General features: G+C 49.0%; 1 protein-coding gene across 1 annotated transcript in view; it reads right to left on the bottom strand.

Moving 5' to 3' along the window:
• LOC144934426 (aryl hydrocarbon receptor-like) overlaps window positions 1-10,125 on the bottom strand; it is a 55,395-nt gene extending 45,270 nt beyond the window's left edge. The window contains exons 1-2 of the mRNA XM_078860166.1: window positions 9,592-10,125; window positions 2,173-2,360 (exon numbers count right to left, since the gene is read on the bottom strand). Coding sequence (XP_078716292.1) covers window positions 2,173-2,360; window positions 9,592-9,815 — 412 coding nt within the window. The 5' untranslated portion in view covers window positions 9,816-10,125. The remainder of the gene's footprint in view (window positions 1-2,172; window positions 2,361-9,591) is intronic.
• Window positions 10,126-15,905: the final 5,780 nt, after the last annotated feature.

The raw sequence follows: 15,905 nt of genomic DNA, 5'->3' as shown, positions 1-15,905 counted from the left end.
ACGTTCTGTTTACGTGACAACCCTTACTAGTTGGCTGTGTTGGGTGGTGGCGGGTTTTAACGACACATTTATATATTTATGCGATCTAACCCAAAAACCTCTATTATGGATGATATTGGTCGCGAAAGCCTACTACGTGTTAAACGGTGTTGAGATGGTCAAACACCAATAAGATACCTTTTGCAAGGCATCAAGTCTGCATTAACCACACGTACCTGTGCCAAAACACGCAAACACAAACATTCTCTGAAAATAGATGGCATTGTCTTTTAAACTAATTAGCCTACAACCTTCTTAATGACCTCGCCTCACCAGTGGCAGATCAGAGAACGCCAGAAGGCGAACAATCCAAAGACAATGTACGTATCAGAGCATGTATAGCTCGGGCTGAGCAGTTATATGATGGCACCTCTTTTTGGCAGTATCAAAGTAGGAAAACGAAGGTGCCATGATCGAGCTGCTTAACCCGAGCAGCTACGTCATGCATGCCGAGCCCATAAACTCACTTCACTTGAGAACCCAACTTTATTACATCTCAGTGTATGTGGGTCTATGGGTCTCTTTTTAAGTATATGGGTCTCTATGTGAGTATATGGGTTTATATGGGTCTCTGTGGGAATCTACGGGTATCTATATTAGTCTGTGGGTCTATTTGTGAGACTAAGGGTCTCCATGTGAGTCTATTGGTCTCGATGTAAACCACCAGTGACAGGCCTGGGACCATCAGCTCACGATAGTTGGGAACGCAGTCTAATCACAGACGGCTGAGACCTGGATTGGAGCCCGGGATCTGAGCAGTGGGCATCACGTGTCCCACGGGGTCGAGCGCTGCACTCGAGGGTTACGATTATGCAATCGTGAGGATAAATAATTATATATATTACTCATCATCATCATCATCCGAGCCAACTGAATCGACTGCTTTAATCTCGCTTCTCAAATCGGCACAATGAAACCTATTGCATCAGTATGATCAAAACATTGTTTGCGATCAGCAAAATATTCACCGTGCGCTCGGTTTAAAACAATTTACTATTGCGTTCGTGAATAATTCAGAATGTTTTCTAATTTATAAATGAATTATAGATGCTGCGAGCGAATGCAGGGTTGACTGTGGCACGTTCATTGCCTCACCGCGGTATTGAGAGAGAGAGCACCTCTGATGGAGGCCATTGCCCCAAAACGTTCATCGTCATCAGCCATGACCAATGCACTGCTGGATGAGGGCCTTCCCAATTCGCCACCGCATCCCTCGAAGCCACGCAATGCCGTCACGGTGGACGTGCCCTCGGACGCGTTCCCTCTGTGGGCTGCCACTCCATCCTTGGTCTTGACCATCGGCCATCGCCCCCCTCTACCGACGTGTCCCACCCGGGCCGCCTCTTTCGAGCTCGCTCAATCTCATCGGCGCACCGTTCGCTCAACTGCGCATGCGCGAACGAGTGGGTTGGGAGGGCCGGCGGTGGGGGGTGACGGCCGCCTGCTGCCGTACGTGTATGCACGACCAATGGGAAGGGTTCAATTTCCAACTATGAGTAAAACTTCTCTGGACTCTAGCTCTCTGCCCTGAAGAAGGGCGAATGCCCGAAACATCCCCGTCCTACATGTTGTTTTCCTTTACAGGGCAAAGCCAATGACGTGTTCCTCTGCTAAGCGTTGCTAATTTATCTTACAAATTCTCTGGCTTAGTGCGTTGGGCCCTTCCTCTCAAATCCCCTCGCTCCCTCCCTATCCCCTCTGTGGGGAAAATGGAAAATGACTTTGTTCATCCGAGTAGGATGGGCTTCGAGGATGCTGCGTTATTAATCCGTCAACTACGCGGACGCCCGTTGCGTCTTCAGCGCGCGCGGATCTTTATCAGCTGGGTCTGTCCGGCTGTGCGACTCGTAAACAAATCCCACACCCGGCACACCATATCCAGTATACCCTGTTACCGTGGATGTGGCTTTCAAACGACATGCCTTAATGCAGTCTGTCAGAAACCCGGAAAATATTTCCGCACCCGGCACACCACATCCATCCGGTCACATGCCACCTCCTCCAGTCTACCAGCGACCCAGAATGCATTTTCTCACACTTGGCCCACCACGAGCAGCATACCTCTCGCTTTGACCGCAGACGCTAAAATATGACTTGGTAAGGAATGTGAAACCCGCGTAGGTCCTCACTGACCGCCGAAGAAGCTCTTAGTCCGCAGGAAGCTGACGCTGAGCCTCAGGATGGAGAGCTTGTCGAGCTTGGAGATGACGTCCGGAGGGAAGGGCAACATCCCGGCCAGGCGCTCCATCTCCGCGTTGAGGCGGTCCCGGTGCCGCTTGGAAGGATTCGTCTTCTTGGGCACCACCACTTCCGCCTTAGGGCTGCGAGGTGCACACGAAGGGGGGGGGGGGGTGTTGTGCAGGGTTACACGCGTGAATGTGTGTGTGTGTATACGCTCGGTGCTCGCTAACAGCCCTTGCCCCAAAAGTCGCTTCAGGCTATCGGCTATAGGGGGATTTGTGTCTTTGTAAATACATTGTACGTTATACAACACAGCAGGTACACATTTGAGAAGTTTAGCGCGCTGCGCTACGAACCAGGCGACCCGGCGTTTGATTTACGCTCACGACCAACACCAGAGACGATTATCTCAACTGCTACTGGGGCTTCCTTAGGTCGACTCAGCCTCAAATGAGTACCTGGTGCAGGGGGTAAACATTGCCGTGCCACTTTTCCTAGGTGCTCGCGAACAGCACTTGCCCAAAAAGTCCGTAACGGTTAAATGGGGGATCTTGATCTTTGTGTGTTTGTGTAAAGCTGCACACACACACAGGCTCTCAATTGTATTTCATACTTGCAGGGTTACACAGACGTGTGCGCATGCATTGCTACGCACACGTATTTATACGTCGATATGCATGTATATGTAACCCTGCACACACAAGTGTGTAACTAAGCACGTGCATACATACACGTGTAACACTGCTTGCTATGTACATGTACACACTCAAACACACGCATGTAACTATGCATATTTACACAAATGGGTGGGTAATCATGCAGACGTGTGTAACTTCTGTTAGCGAGCACCTATGAAGGCCGGCACGGCACATGCTGCCTTTGTCTACCTAGTGGCGATGTTTACACACCGCACCAGGTACTCATTTGAGTCTGAGTCGACCTAGGAGAGGCCCAGGACCGTTTCAGATAATCGTCACTGGTGTTGGCCGTGAGCGGGAATCAAACTCGAGTTGCCAGGTTCGTAGTGCAGCGTGCTAACCGTTATACTACCACTCCCCGCACACACATGACCAGGGTTACATAGGCACACACACATTTGTGCATGCAAATCTTCACACACACACGCAGGGTGTTGATTTTCAAGTGACAGCAAAACGTGACACCGAAAATAACCACTCTGCACTATCTACGAACACGTGGAGACACAGACGAAGTGGCAGGTTGCACTCAACAACAACAGCAACATCTTAAAGCTCCCAACTTCACGTGACATGCGGAAAAGTTGAAGTGTATTCCAGCGACGCCCCGGTGTACGTGCGGGTGATGCGTTCCTGAAATGAATGTTCGACGAACGAACGTCGAAACGACGTCAATCAAAGCGGCTGTACAGGGTCAAATGGGTGGAGGCGACGGATACGAGAGAAAGGGCGGAAGATGCAGTCAGCGACGACGTGAGTGTGCGTGTGTGGGGTCGAGGCGACGCGAATTGGGTAGCGGTGTTGATAATAAAGTGACGACGTACTTGCAAAATGACGTAAAAGGGGGGAAGACGTAAATCGGTGCAAGACTGTAAATCATGAAAATCTAAGAATTGTTTTTTTTACCCTTTCTGTCAATAAATAGGTGTTAAGATGTAAAAACAAGTACAGCATTAACAAACACAGTACTTGGTGAACATGCAAACAAATTTGCTCTGATCATTATCTCAATGCCGTAATTATAATATATATTGGGGGGGGGGACACATACATATTCAAATATGCTCAAAATGTCCCCCCCCCCAAATATATTGCTGTAAAAAAGATTTATGTTTATATGATTGTGGTTATGGTTGTACTTTATTAATCCCTAATATTTGCCGTTACATACCATGAAACAAGAAAAGGTGAAAAAATAAAAAACAGAGCAATGCAATACAATACACTGTTAGACATTATTGTAAAAAATAAATCCATTCTACGTGTTAGTGATTTTTGAAAAATATTTTAGGCAGGAAATGAGTTTTAAAATTGAGATTTTTTTTTCTGGAAGATTTGGTCCCCCCCCAATGTTGACTCCAAGGCTACGGCCTTGCATTATCTGATGCATCGTCTTTGACTGATTGGCCTACACCAGAGACAACTGCCTTCTTTGTGGCCCAGTCTCACGACCAGTGTCAGGCCAGAGAACAACCCCAAAAGTCGAACAGCACAAACACAATGGAACAAATATATAATCGCATCAGAGCCGTGTTAGTTTGCATGTTCACCACAAGTAGTACTGCGTCTGGTTAATGTAGTAACTTGATTCCTCGCAAAAGGGTTTCTATTTGGCGTTTGAACATCTTATCACCTCCTACTTCATTGCCAGAAAGGGTAAAAAACCTATTTTTATTTTTGCATGCTTTGATGCTGGGGAGAAAGGGTCCCGTGATCGTGTAAATCACTCCCACGTAAGGTGGCAGGGCCTATCACGCGAGCTGCCGGGAGGAGAAGCCACACACTGCCATCGACGGCGGGGCGACCGAACATCAATCGTCGATCTTCCGCTCTCCAGAGCAACAGCAACAAAGAAAACGAACCACGTCTTTTATTTTATATATATATGTACAAGAAGCGACGACCACGGAGCTCCGTGAAATGAAATATGGACAAGCGTGACCGATTGATCGATCATATGCGGATACTGTTGCTGGTATTTTGTGGGGTTTCATTTTGTGTTTTGATCGCTAATGAACAATGCTCCTCTGGACGTGATGACAACGCTGCGGTAGATGTAAACTCGAATTGCGCTGCTGGGGTCGTGAGGTTGACAGCGGTTTTGAGCGTTGATGGCGCCTGATGAAGAACAGCTTTGTAACCAAACTGTGTAGCTCTGCAATGGCCGACTCACAACATCTCCTTCGTAAATAAAATAAACTAATTAAAAGACTCAAGCCGCAGTGTTACGCTTGTGGCCGTACAACCCAAACTATGGACCACACAGTAAAGCCATAGAGACACACAGATGTTGCTGTACATTCGGTACAGTTAATGCGATTGTGGCCATGCAACAAGTTTTTGTTGTTGCATTCGATACAAGTAATGCGATTGTGTCGTTAAAACCCACCACCACCCGACACAGCCAACTAGTAAGGGTTGTCACGTAAACAGAACGTGTCACTTCGTCACTAGTACAGCACTAACCGGTGTGTTGGAGAGCCAAACCACAAGATTTACAATCTGAGTACGACGTTTCGCCAGTAATTACAACCGGCTTCATCAGGCGACAGCCAGATTTGTGGAGAAGTCCACCTGCCTCGTTCCCTAGAGGCGTAGATGTGGTGACCACCCTTCTGCGCTCTTGAGTCAACAACGTACATGATGCATGCGCATTATGCGAGCTCATTGATCTTGTCCTTCCTGTCCATTGTGTGTAATAAAGTAGCCGTACCAACGGTAAACTACAGAGCGTAGAGTCGACCACGGCAAGTCTGCGCTCCCTCAACGGAGGAGGAACAGCAAAACCACACGGGCGCTCTTCTGAAGCCCTCTCGTCCGTGGCCAGCAGACCCCGACGCTCGCACGAAGCCCCTGAACATTCCTTGCTGCCAGCATACGCAAGCACAGAACTCCGCAACGCAGAAGCGGGATGATTTAACGCGTCTTTAATTGCCCATCGCATCAACACGAGTCGCACGGCACGACTGCATTCACGATTTCATTGTCATAACTCGTGTTGTTGTCTGGCGCGTAAAGCCAACGACTACGCTGCGATGACCGTTGTTGTTGTTGTGGCGTGGCCGCTGCCTCCGCTCGCATCGAATTTTGCTCCGAGATTGAGTGGTGCAAGAAACCAGCACCATCACCACCATGACCACCGCCACTCGTATCAAATTTCGCTCCGAGATTCAGTGGTGCAAGAAACCAGCACCATCACCACCATGACCACCGCCACTCGTATCGAATTTCGCTCCGAGATTCAGTGGTGCAAGAAACCAGCACCATCACCACCATGACCACCGCCACTCGCATCGAATTTCGCTCCGAGATTCAGTGGTGCAAGAAACCAGCACCATCACCACCATGACCACCGCCACTCGTATCAAATTTCGCTCCGAGATTTAGTGGTGCAGGAAACCAGCACCATCACCACCACCGCTCGCATCGAATTTCGCTCCGAGATTGAGTGACGCACGAAATCAGCACAATCAGCACCGTCACCACCCTTATTCGCATCAAATTTTGCTCCTGGATTGAGTGGTGCAGAAAACCACCACCAGCACCATCGCCACCGCTGGGATCGTAAAACTCCCGCATTGCGCGCAGACCATCACAGACACTGCGGCGCGCGCGATAAGATAACCTTCGACCACGGCATTCGTGTATTTGTCCCCTCCGCGGTGGAGGCGACGGAATTTAGAAGAATCGCGCACAGTTCAGCTCGGAGTGGATCAAGGAAAAGTCGGGGACATGATTGTGCATTTTGTTTTTCAACGATAAGCGAACAGGGAGGTGCGCACGCGTGGAGAGACGTGGAGAGATATACACGGGGGGAGAGAGAAGCTCGCGGAGACATCGGCAAGGGGAGAGATAAACAGATGGAGAAACAGAGACGGGGATAGAGATGCAAGGTGAGAGAGACACGGAGAGATGGAGCAACGGGAAGACACGACGGTACACGCGTGTGTATCTGGCGTGCTTAACACGTCGATGCAGCGTGCACGACATGCGACACGTGTGTGCGCGCCCGTGCACGTGTTGCGTTTCTTCACACAGCACGTGCCACGTACTGTACACGAGTGGAACCCCACAGCGATTGGCATATCTCTGAGCCTCACACGCATCGTCGTCATCCACTGTCTCTATCCGCTGTCGAATCAACGCCTCCTACCCACGCCATCGCCGCTCCTCACGGCCCTGCAATTCCACATTCCATCTCACTCTAGCACTTGAAACTAATCGCATCGCTCCATCTCCGCAGCGGCGTTCGTCCTCTCCACGACGTTCCCTCCTTTGCCTGCCATTACTCACCAACGTACCCGTCGCGTTTCGCCCATTCGATTCGCGTCTTATTCGTGTGCTTCGTTTCAACACGCCATGATCCGATACCAATGTTCTGTTCGCGTCCCCCCTGTGTTGCTCTGCACGCGTGGAGCGGTGACGCAAGTATCTTGAGCGACAAATCCGGCAGCCGATCCGAGTTACATTCCGTGCCACTGCCAGCATCGATATCTCTCCACCGGTCTTGCTCTTCACCACCAACGCCGCTTCACCAGTCGGCAACTGACCAATGTGACGGTGAAAGTGTGGTCGACCCCCCCACCGACGCACCCACCCGTGACTGACACGGCGTGGGGAGGGAGCCACTCATCCAGCAGTGGAGTCTCGTCGCGAGTGGATTGGCGATCCGAACCCAATTCCTCCTCCCCTTCATTTGCCCCACGAGACTGAGTGCGCGCTGCGTGCCTGCTGCCGGGGTGTGCGGGAGACAACTGCTAGGGCCCCCCCCTGACGCTGCGCTTAGGGTCTCACGGACTCGGGGAGCAGCTCTTAGTGTGTGTGTTGGTTTTAACCGCGGGTTTTTTTTTGTATTTTTGTGATTAAATTTAGTTCTGCTTTTTTTAGATCCGCACAGCAGCCTGCGACCTCCGGGTGAAAGGTGCTTACGAAGTTTAAATCATTATTAGTATTACATTTCATTATCAATATCAGCCGTTTTCGGTTCCCACGCTCATTTTGCATGCTCTCTATATACCGGAGGTGTGGAGCGGTGGCGCAGTGGTTAGCACGCTGCACTGATGCCAGCGAGCCTGAGTTCGCGATTTCTGCTCACGGCCAACACCGAGCATGAAGAGCACTTGAGAAGCACGTGGAGGAGAAATGAGTGGCGCAGCGCTGCTGCCATGGACCCTGATTGCGATGAATTCAAGATGAACCCCTTAACTAATTCACCCCCCACCCCCAACGGTCCATGAGCCGTCGATGCAGTTGCATCATCAGCGCACTGGGTCAGCGACAAATCTCTTCCCCCTTCACTAACCGGTCACTGGCATGCGTGGTGAAATATGGTCAAACATCCCCCCACCCCCACCTACTCGCCCTCCCCACCGCGACGGGCACTGCCTAATGAAGCCATTTCATCCAGCAGTGGATTTTCAAAGGGTTCTATGCAATATATATCTTGAGCGAATGGAAGCTGACGAATGGAATGTACGTCGCGGTGGTTGTTGTTGTCTGTTCCGAATGGTCCCCGTGTATTTCGTTTAAATCTATGCACGGCGCGTATTATACCGCAAAAAAAACCTCCTACGGAGTTTTGTTAAATGGACCCTCGAAACAGACACACACAATATGCAAAGGGTTTAGCTTCTCCGGTGGGCTACCGCAGGGCTCACAGGGCAGCGGGTGGGTGCGCTGAGCGAATAGTTTATAAAAGGGGCACAGATGTTTGGAATTACAATGATGATGATCATTATTATTATATCAGGGTCATTGTTTGATCATTGGGGGCAATAATTACCAGTGTTATCCATAATAAAGGTTTGTTTAGGGGGTTAGATCGCGTAAATATAAAGTGTGTCGTTAAACCCGCCACCACCCGACACAGCCAATTGGTATGGTTTTGTCACGTAAACAAAACGTGGCAATTATTTACGAGTACAGCCCCACCGGTTGTGTGTTGGAGAGTAAACCCACAACATTTACAATCTATATTTATTATATTTACGCGATCTGACCCAAACAACCCTCTTATGGATAATATTGATCGCAAAAGCCAACTTCGTGTTAAATTCCCAGTGTTGTTGAATAAAGGAAAGTCAGTTGCACGTGAACGCTTTCTCCTCTCTGATTCAGCGTCACACCCCACAGACTCCGTCTACTTTGCAGCGTGTATCACGAGTGGTTGAAGCAATTGAAAATTCGGACCGAACCTTTTAATTTTTTCAAGAGTGACTAACTTTTAAAGTTTTTAAAAATATATATTATTCGAGTTATAATGCCCGTGCCAACTTTTTGGAGCTCCATAAACATTCCGGCACAGAATTAGAATGTCCATCACTTACTCACTCAACGATCGTCTATTGATATCAAAAGATGTGTGGAATTGGGGTAAACCCTGACGAGAAAGACCATCTCTCGACTGCGGTAAACACCGACGGCGCAATGGCGTTAGGGTCGTCTGGCGCGTGCCTCCTCCTACTGCGAGGCATGGCACGGGGAGGACGGTGGGGGGCTGCTGTCCAATGCATTACTCTTCCACTTCAGTGGCCGGTCCTTGGGGCCCCCCCTCCGGCCCCGTAGGCACCGGTGCAGTTGCACCGCCTGCACACTCAATAGCTACGCCACTGGCCAAGAGAACTCCCGTGAAACCGACCCCCCCACGCCCCCCGCATCAATGTCTCGCGGTTACCTTCGTATCACGGGTTTCTTGCGCTTTTTGCCCGCGTACAGCCCCCCGGAGCCCCCCATGCTGGAGGCCGCGAGTTGGTGGGGGGACGCAGGGGGGCCCGAGGCCCAGGGCGCGAGCGGTGGCCCCGGGGAGAGAGGGCAGCCGTCTCTCGGCATCCTGGCGTGAGACGACGGGGGGAGGAATCCTTGCTCCATGCTAGCGTCTGCGGGGCTGAGCGCCAGCATGAACCCCTGCGCGGGGTCTGTGGCGTCACGGACCCCGCGGGTTCCCCGAGGCGGGTCCCTCGTTCCGCGACTCTCACGGCTCAGCAGCGAGGCGAGGCTCGGACGGCGGCGGAGGAGCTGACGGCTGAGAGAAAGGCAAACAGGCAGGTAGAGAGAGAGAGGATCGTAAGCTGATTCGGTTGTCTCAAGTTGTGACGCTGGCGGATTTAAAGGCGACGACGGCGGAGGCGAGGCCGCGATGGCGCACGCAGTGCACGGCGCGATGGGGCTTCGCCACGAAGGCGGCTCCGCGCAGACAGGCTAAGGACGGGGGGGGCTCTGGGAGGAGGAGGAGGAGAGACGGGGGAGGAGGAGGAGGCGGCCGCGGCGGCGGCTGCAGAGGGGGCGGAGGACGCGGAGGAGGAGGAGAGCCGACGCACCCCGGCAGCGCGGTCGCTCACGTGGGCGCGCGTGAACGTGACGCGGGATTCTCTTCCGCGAGTCTGAGCCGCGCCCCAGCGCGCTAACTCCGTCCAGGGATGGAATCGTGCACTTGGTGTGGCCGGCAGTGGGGTGCGGGTAGAACAGGGGTGGTGGACTCCCCGTTTTGAGAGAGAGGCCACCACCGCCACCAGAGTGGTGCTCGAGGTGTCAACCGGCCAGCAACGACGGCGTGGCGCGCCTTGCCTGGGGAGCGCGCCGCCAGCGATGGAAGAGAATCCCCAGCGTTCGTGCTGCTGCTGCTGCTCACTCCCTCGCGATGGCTCAGGCGTGACAGCAGCGTGAGCTGTAGCGAGAAGGGAACTTGTAGACTGCGTGTGCTGTCGTTAGTGTTAGTCGCAACAAGAACAACCACCAAATGCGGTTGGTAACTTCTGAACGGAGAGCCATGCGTTCTTTAAACTCGTTAGAGGTTATATGTGGTGGCGTTCGTACGCTTCATTGTAATCTGTGTTTAATGTCGCCGTTGATCGACAATGCGCATGTAAATATTGTTCAGATGGCATTATAATTATGTAAATAATGTTATCATCATTCATATAAATATATACATAATTCCCCGTGTTTGAGTGTGGTGTTGCGTAATCGGTGATGTGTGTATGGAAGCGTTCATTATTCCCAAATAGAGTCACAATGAACTCATTAATGATGCACCGCAGAGACGAAGCCTGCACGTGACCTTGTGTTCATGGGCAAGTGGAGTGTCCGTTGAGATCAGTAGTCCTTAATCTCTGACTACGGACGATAATGGATTTTCTATTAAATATAGAAAATAATCCGTGCAACACAGAGCACAGTTATAGTACCTAATATGCAATCGCAATATTACAATTTCGTAAAAAAATTGTTCCTAAGTAATGTCTTATTTTCTTGGCTCTTTCGGTAAAGTCACGTAGAATGGAAATAATAAAATAATAAAAATAAAACATAATAAAATAATTATTTCCATCCTACGTGACTTTACCGAAAGAACCAAGAAGATGACTCCCTGCAGTCACGAAAGCTTTAAATCTAAATTTAATGTCTTATTATTATACCCATTTAATGTACGTATCATGTTTTTGTACGTGCATATACATATAACGTCTAAATAAATGTATGACGGTTCATACGGAGTCCAGCGGGCTCGCACAGCACGTGTCAACCCGCTGACAATCACAAACCACCGCGTTCATCCACCACCCACATAATCGCGTTCACTGCCAACACCGTGGATGCGTAAAGAGTTGGTGGGGCGGTGGGGGTAGAAGCGACATGGACGGGGTCACCGGGCATTGATTCACGGGGGCATTGGGTGACGAGGTCACGGTGCCTCTCGCCGCTTGCCGCTGCGTGGTGAGAATTGCGCGGATGCTGAGGTCACGGCCAGTGACCCTGGGACACGTCGTGCCAAGGCGAGATCGGCTCTCTCCCTGCGCACCGCCTTCTGCGGCGTCTCACTCAGCAAAGCCGAGCAACGCAGGTCTGTGTGTGTCAGTGTGTGTGTGTGAGCGTGTTTACGTGTAGAGCGGGGTGCGGTAGTGTAGCGGTTAGCGCGCTGCGCTACGAATACGGTGGCCCGAGTTCGATTCGCGCTCACGGCCAACACCAGTGATGAATATCTGAACCGGTCCCGGGCCTTCCCTAGGTCGACTCAGCGTCAAATGAGTACCTGGTGCGGTGTGTACTAAACATCGCCACTGGGAAGACAAAGGCGCTCGGGCGTGGTGCTGGCCACCCACCTCGTGTGCCGTTCCAGCCTTCATAGATGGCTCGCTAATAGCACTTGCCCCGACAGTCTGCACAGGCTATACGGGGGATCTTTGTCCTTGGTATGTATATGGATGGCGACGGTTGAGCGGTTAGACTACGGCGCTACGAATCCGGTGATCTGAGTTCGAGTCCAGTCCCGTGACGAGTCATATCTGAACCCATTCTCCAGGATTTGTTTTACGTCGACTCAGCCTTAAACGAGCACACCCGGTCGCGACGAGTAACTTCAGCCCGAGGGAGACAAAGGTGGTCGTGCGTTGCTCTGGCCACACCCCTCTCTCTCTTCGTGCGGCGTGCCGGCCTTAATAGGTGCTCGCTGACACCACTTGCCGGCTACACAGGGGACGCTTTTTGTTCTGTTTTAGCTTATGTATATGTGTGTGTGTGTCTAGATATGTGTGTGTGGGTTTATGTATATATAGTTGTTTATGTATGTGTATGTATGTTCATGTATGTGTGTGTTTATGTATATGTGTGTTTATGTATATACGTATTTATGTATGCTTATGTATGTATGGTATGTACTATGTTTACGTGTGCATGTATGTTTATGTATGTATGTTATGTACTATGTTTATGCTTACGTGTGTTATGTGTGCTTGTGTGTGTTTATGTATATGTATGTTTGTGTATGTTTGTGTGTATGTTTATGTGTACGTGTGTTTGTGTATCTATGTGTATGTTTATGTATATGTGTGTTTGTGTATGTTTGTGTGTATGTTCATGTGTACGTGTGTTTGTGCATATATGTGTATGTATATGTATGTTTGTGTATGTTTGTGTGTATGTTTGTGTATATGTGTGTTTGTGTATCTATGTGTATGTTTATGTATATGTATGTTTGTGTATGTTTTTGTGTATGTTTATGTGTACGTGTGTTTGTGCATATATGTGTATGTTTATGTATATGTGTGTTTGTGTATATGTGTATGTTTGTGTATATGTGTGTTTGTGTATATGTGTGTTTGTGTATATGTGTGTTTGTGTATATGTGTATGTTTATGTATATGTGTATGTTTGTGTATATGTGTGTTTGTGCATATATGTGTATGTTTATGTATATGTGTGTTTGTGTATATGTGTGTTTGTGTATATGTGTGTTTGTGTATATGTATGTTTGTGTATATGTGTGTTTGTGTATATGTGTATGTTTGTGTATATGTGTGTTTGTGTATATGTGTATGTTTGTGTATATGTGTGTTTGTGTATATGTGTGTTTGTGTATATGGGTGTTTATGTATATGTGTGTTTGTGCATATGTGTATGTTTGTGTATATGTGTGTTTGTGTATATGTGTGTTTGTGTATATGTGTATGTTTGTGTATATGTGTGTTTGTGTATATGTGTATGTTTGTGTATATGTGTGTTTGTGTATATGTGTGTTTGTGTATATGTGTATGTTTATGTGTACGTGTGTTTGTGTATCTATGTGTATGTTTATGTATATGTGTGTTTGTGTATATGTGTATGTTTGTGTATATGTGTGTTTGTGTATATGTGTGTTTGTGTATATGTGTATGTTTGTGCATATATGTGTGTTTGTGTATATGTGTGTTTGTGTATATGTGTGTTTGTGTATATGTGTGTTTGTGTATATGTGTATGTTTATGTAAACGGGCGCGGCACGGGCTAGAGAAGAGATGGAGTGATGTGGTACAGGAGGACGTGGAGCTGAGTGGACTTGCCGATGACCGGTACCAGCGGTGTCAAGATCGGCCTCAGTGGTGGAGGCTCGTGAAGGACGCTACTGGGCAGTTGGAGGCAGTCGCCCTCCAACAACAACGGAGGGCGGAGGAGCGACGCTCACAACAACGAGCGGAGCGCCGGGTGGCTAAAGCACAGCAAGTTGGCACAGTAGGGGGCACAGGTGGTGCATCAGCCAGTCATCTCGGTCATCTCGGTCAGTCGACCCGTGGCACCTGCTGGGTCTGCCCCGTGACCTCCTGCCAGCGGGCGTTCGACACTTCACGTGGCCTCAGGGTGCACATGGCCTGGCACAAGCGTCGTGGTGACGTCACCGCCACTTAGTGGCGAATGGCGGTTGTTGTTGTTGTTGTTTGTGTATATGTGTGTTTGTGTATATGTGTGTTTGTGTACACATACAAACAAAAACATTCCAGACAAATGCGCCAACTTGTTCAGACAACCCCAACATCCATGCAGAACGCCTGACCCGTCAGAGTTGACACACGCGCCGTGGGATGTCCCGTCCGTATGCGACTCAGACTTGTAACTGAGTACCCGGTGCACTGATGAAACATCAGCACCGGTGAGACAAAGGCGGCGTTGGCCAGCCAAGCTCCCCTCGTGGCCTTGATAGGTGCTCGCTGTTGCCTCGACAAACTGTTCGAAGGCTCTAACGTGGGGGACATTTCGGCTGCCAGGGTATGCGTGTGTGCAGATATATGCTCCGATTAGCACGGTTGGCTACGTACGGTGCGAAAGAAGTTCAACATTATTTCTATGTTTGTGTGTATTTACGTGTGACTGTGGGTTTACGTCTTCGTGTATGTGGTGACATACACGTGTGTGTGTGTGTGCACGTGCATGTGTATGCGTGTACATATGCATGTCTTTGTGTAAGTGTACGCATGTATAAATGTACATTTGAGTGAATATCCCACTGCTGTACGAACCGGGCTGTATTAATTGTAGCAATCCCCCGTCACGACTAACATCAGTGGCGAGTAATAACTGAACCGATCCCTGAGCCTCGCCACTGGGGAGACAAAGGCGGCCGGACGTGGTGCTGGCCACCCACCCCCTAATTCGCTGTGCCGGCCTTCATAGGCGCTCGCTAACAGCATTTGCTCGTTCAGCCTGTGGGGGATCTTTGTATTTGCTGTGTATATGTAAGGATATTTATGTATGTATGTGGTTTGGTTTGTTATCCTATGCGGTGAATGCTGTGTTCGTTGTCCCACGTGTGTCTCTTAGCATGTCACTCCTTTACTCCTTCCTTTAAATCACACGTCATTTGTTTTTGTGTTTTTACTCTGCATGTTATGTGTCGTTGTTCGTAGTATAACAGTAAACATGTTTCATGAACGAAAACGCCCAAGATAAGATTCGATTATGCATTCTTGAAACAAAAATAAAAACAATTGTATTGTGTATGCACTTTTGTGAAGTAAAAAATGAGTAAAAAACTTAAAAAAAAGAATAACGTCATTATCTCGTGCGCTTAAGTTGGCAGGGTTGAGATTAATTACTGAGGCTGTACAAAGCCAGGAAGTTGATTAATTTGTTCTAATGGTCGATGTTTAGGGCCCAACGAAAAAGCTGTTTGGTTGACACAACAACAACAACAAAAAGCCACTCCCGCTAGTGGCCTTGGTGCTTGCAGAAATCTCATTAGAGAAGGGGAGATGCATGTTGACTTCATTAACGTCATTAGGGGGAGATAATCGTGCAGTGGAAATGCATTTGAATGTGTTGTTGAAATTGACCAAAACATCTGAATGCAGGACCCGATCAAAAATGAGTCTTGTTGACGAATTTTTGAGTCTTGTTGACGAATTTCTCAACCGGTCCTGGGTGTTGGGACACAATTTTAAAACAATGAATGCACTAGATGCGAGCTTTTTACAACAAGAACTCACGACAAATACATTTAAAATAACATTTAAAAACTCTCACTACCGTCACAATTAACACCGCCCCAAGACTGTATGCATTTACTGTATATAGTAAGCTAACGTTTCGGGAAATGATCCTTCAATAGAGGGCCACTGGGGCTTTGTACTTTTAAATCGAGATTGAAAACTCATTTCTTTAGAACTGCTTTTTGTTCAGTGTGTTGTCCCTCCTCCTCCTCCGCAGCTACGTACGGTGCGAAAGAAGTCCGACGTTGAACTT

This window comes from Lampetra fluviatilis, chromosome 10, assembly GCF_964198595.1.
Source record: "Lampetra fluviatilis chromosome 10, kcLamFluv1.1, whole genome shotgun sequence".
Classification (NCBI taxonomy): domain Eukaryota; kingdom Metazoa; phylum Chordata; class Hyperoartia; order Petromyzontiformes; family Petromyzontidae; genus Lampetra; species Lampetra fluviatilis.
Note: the sequence above shows the minus strand (reverse complement) of the source record. Positions and strands in the feature narration are given on the sequence as shown.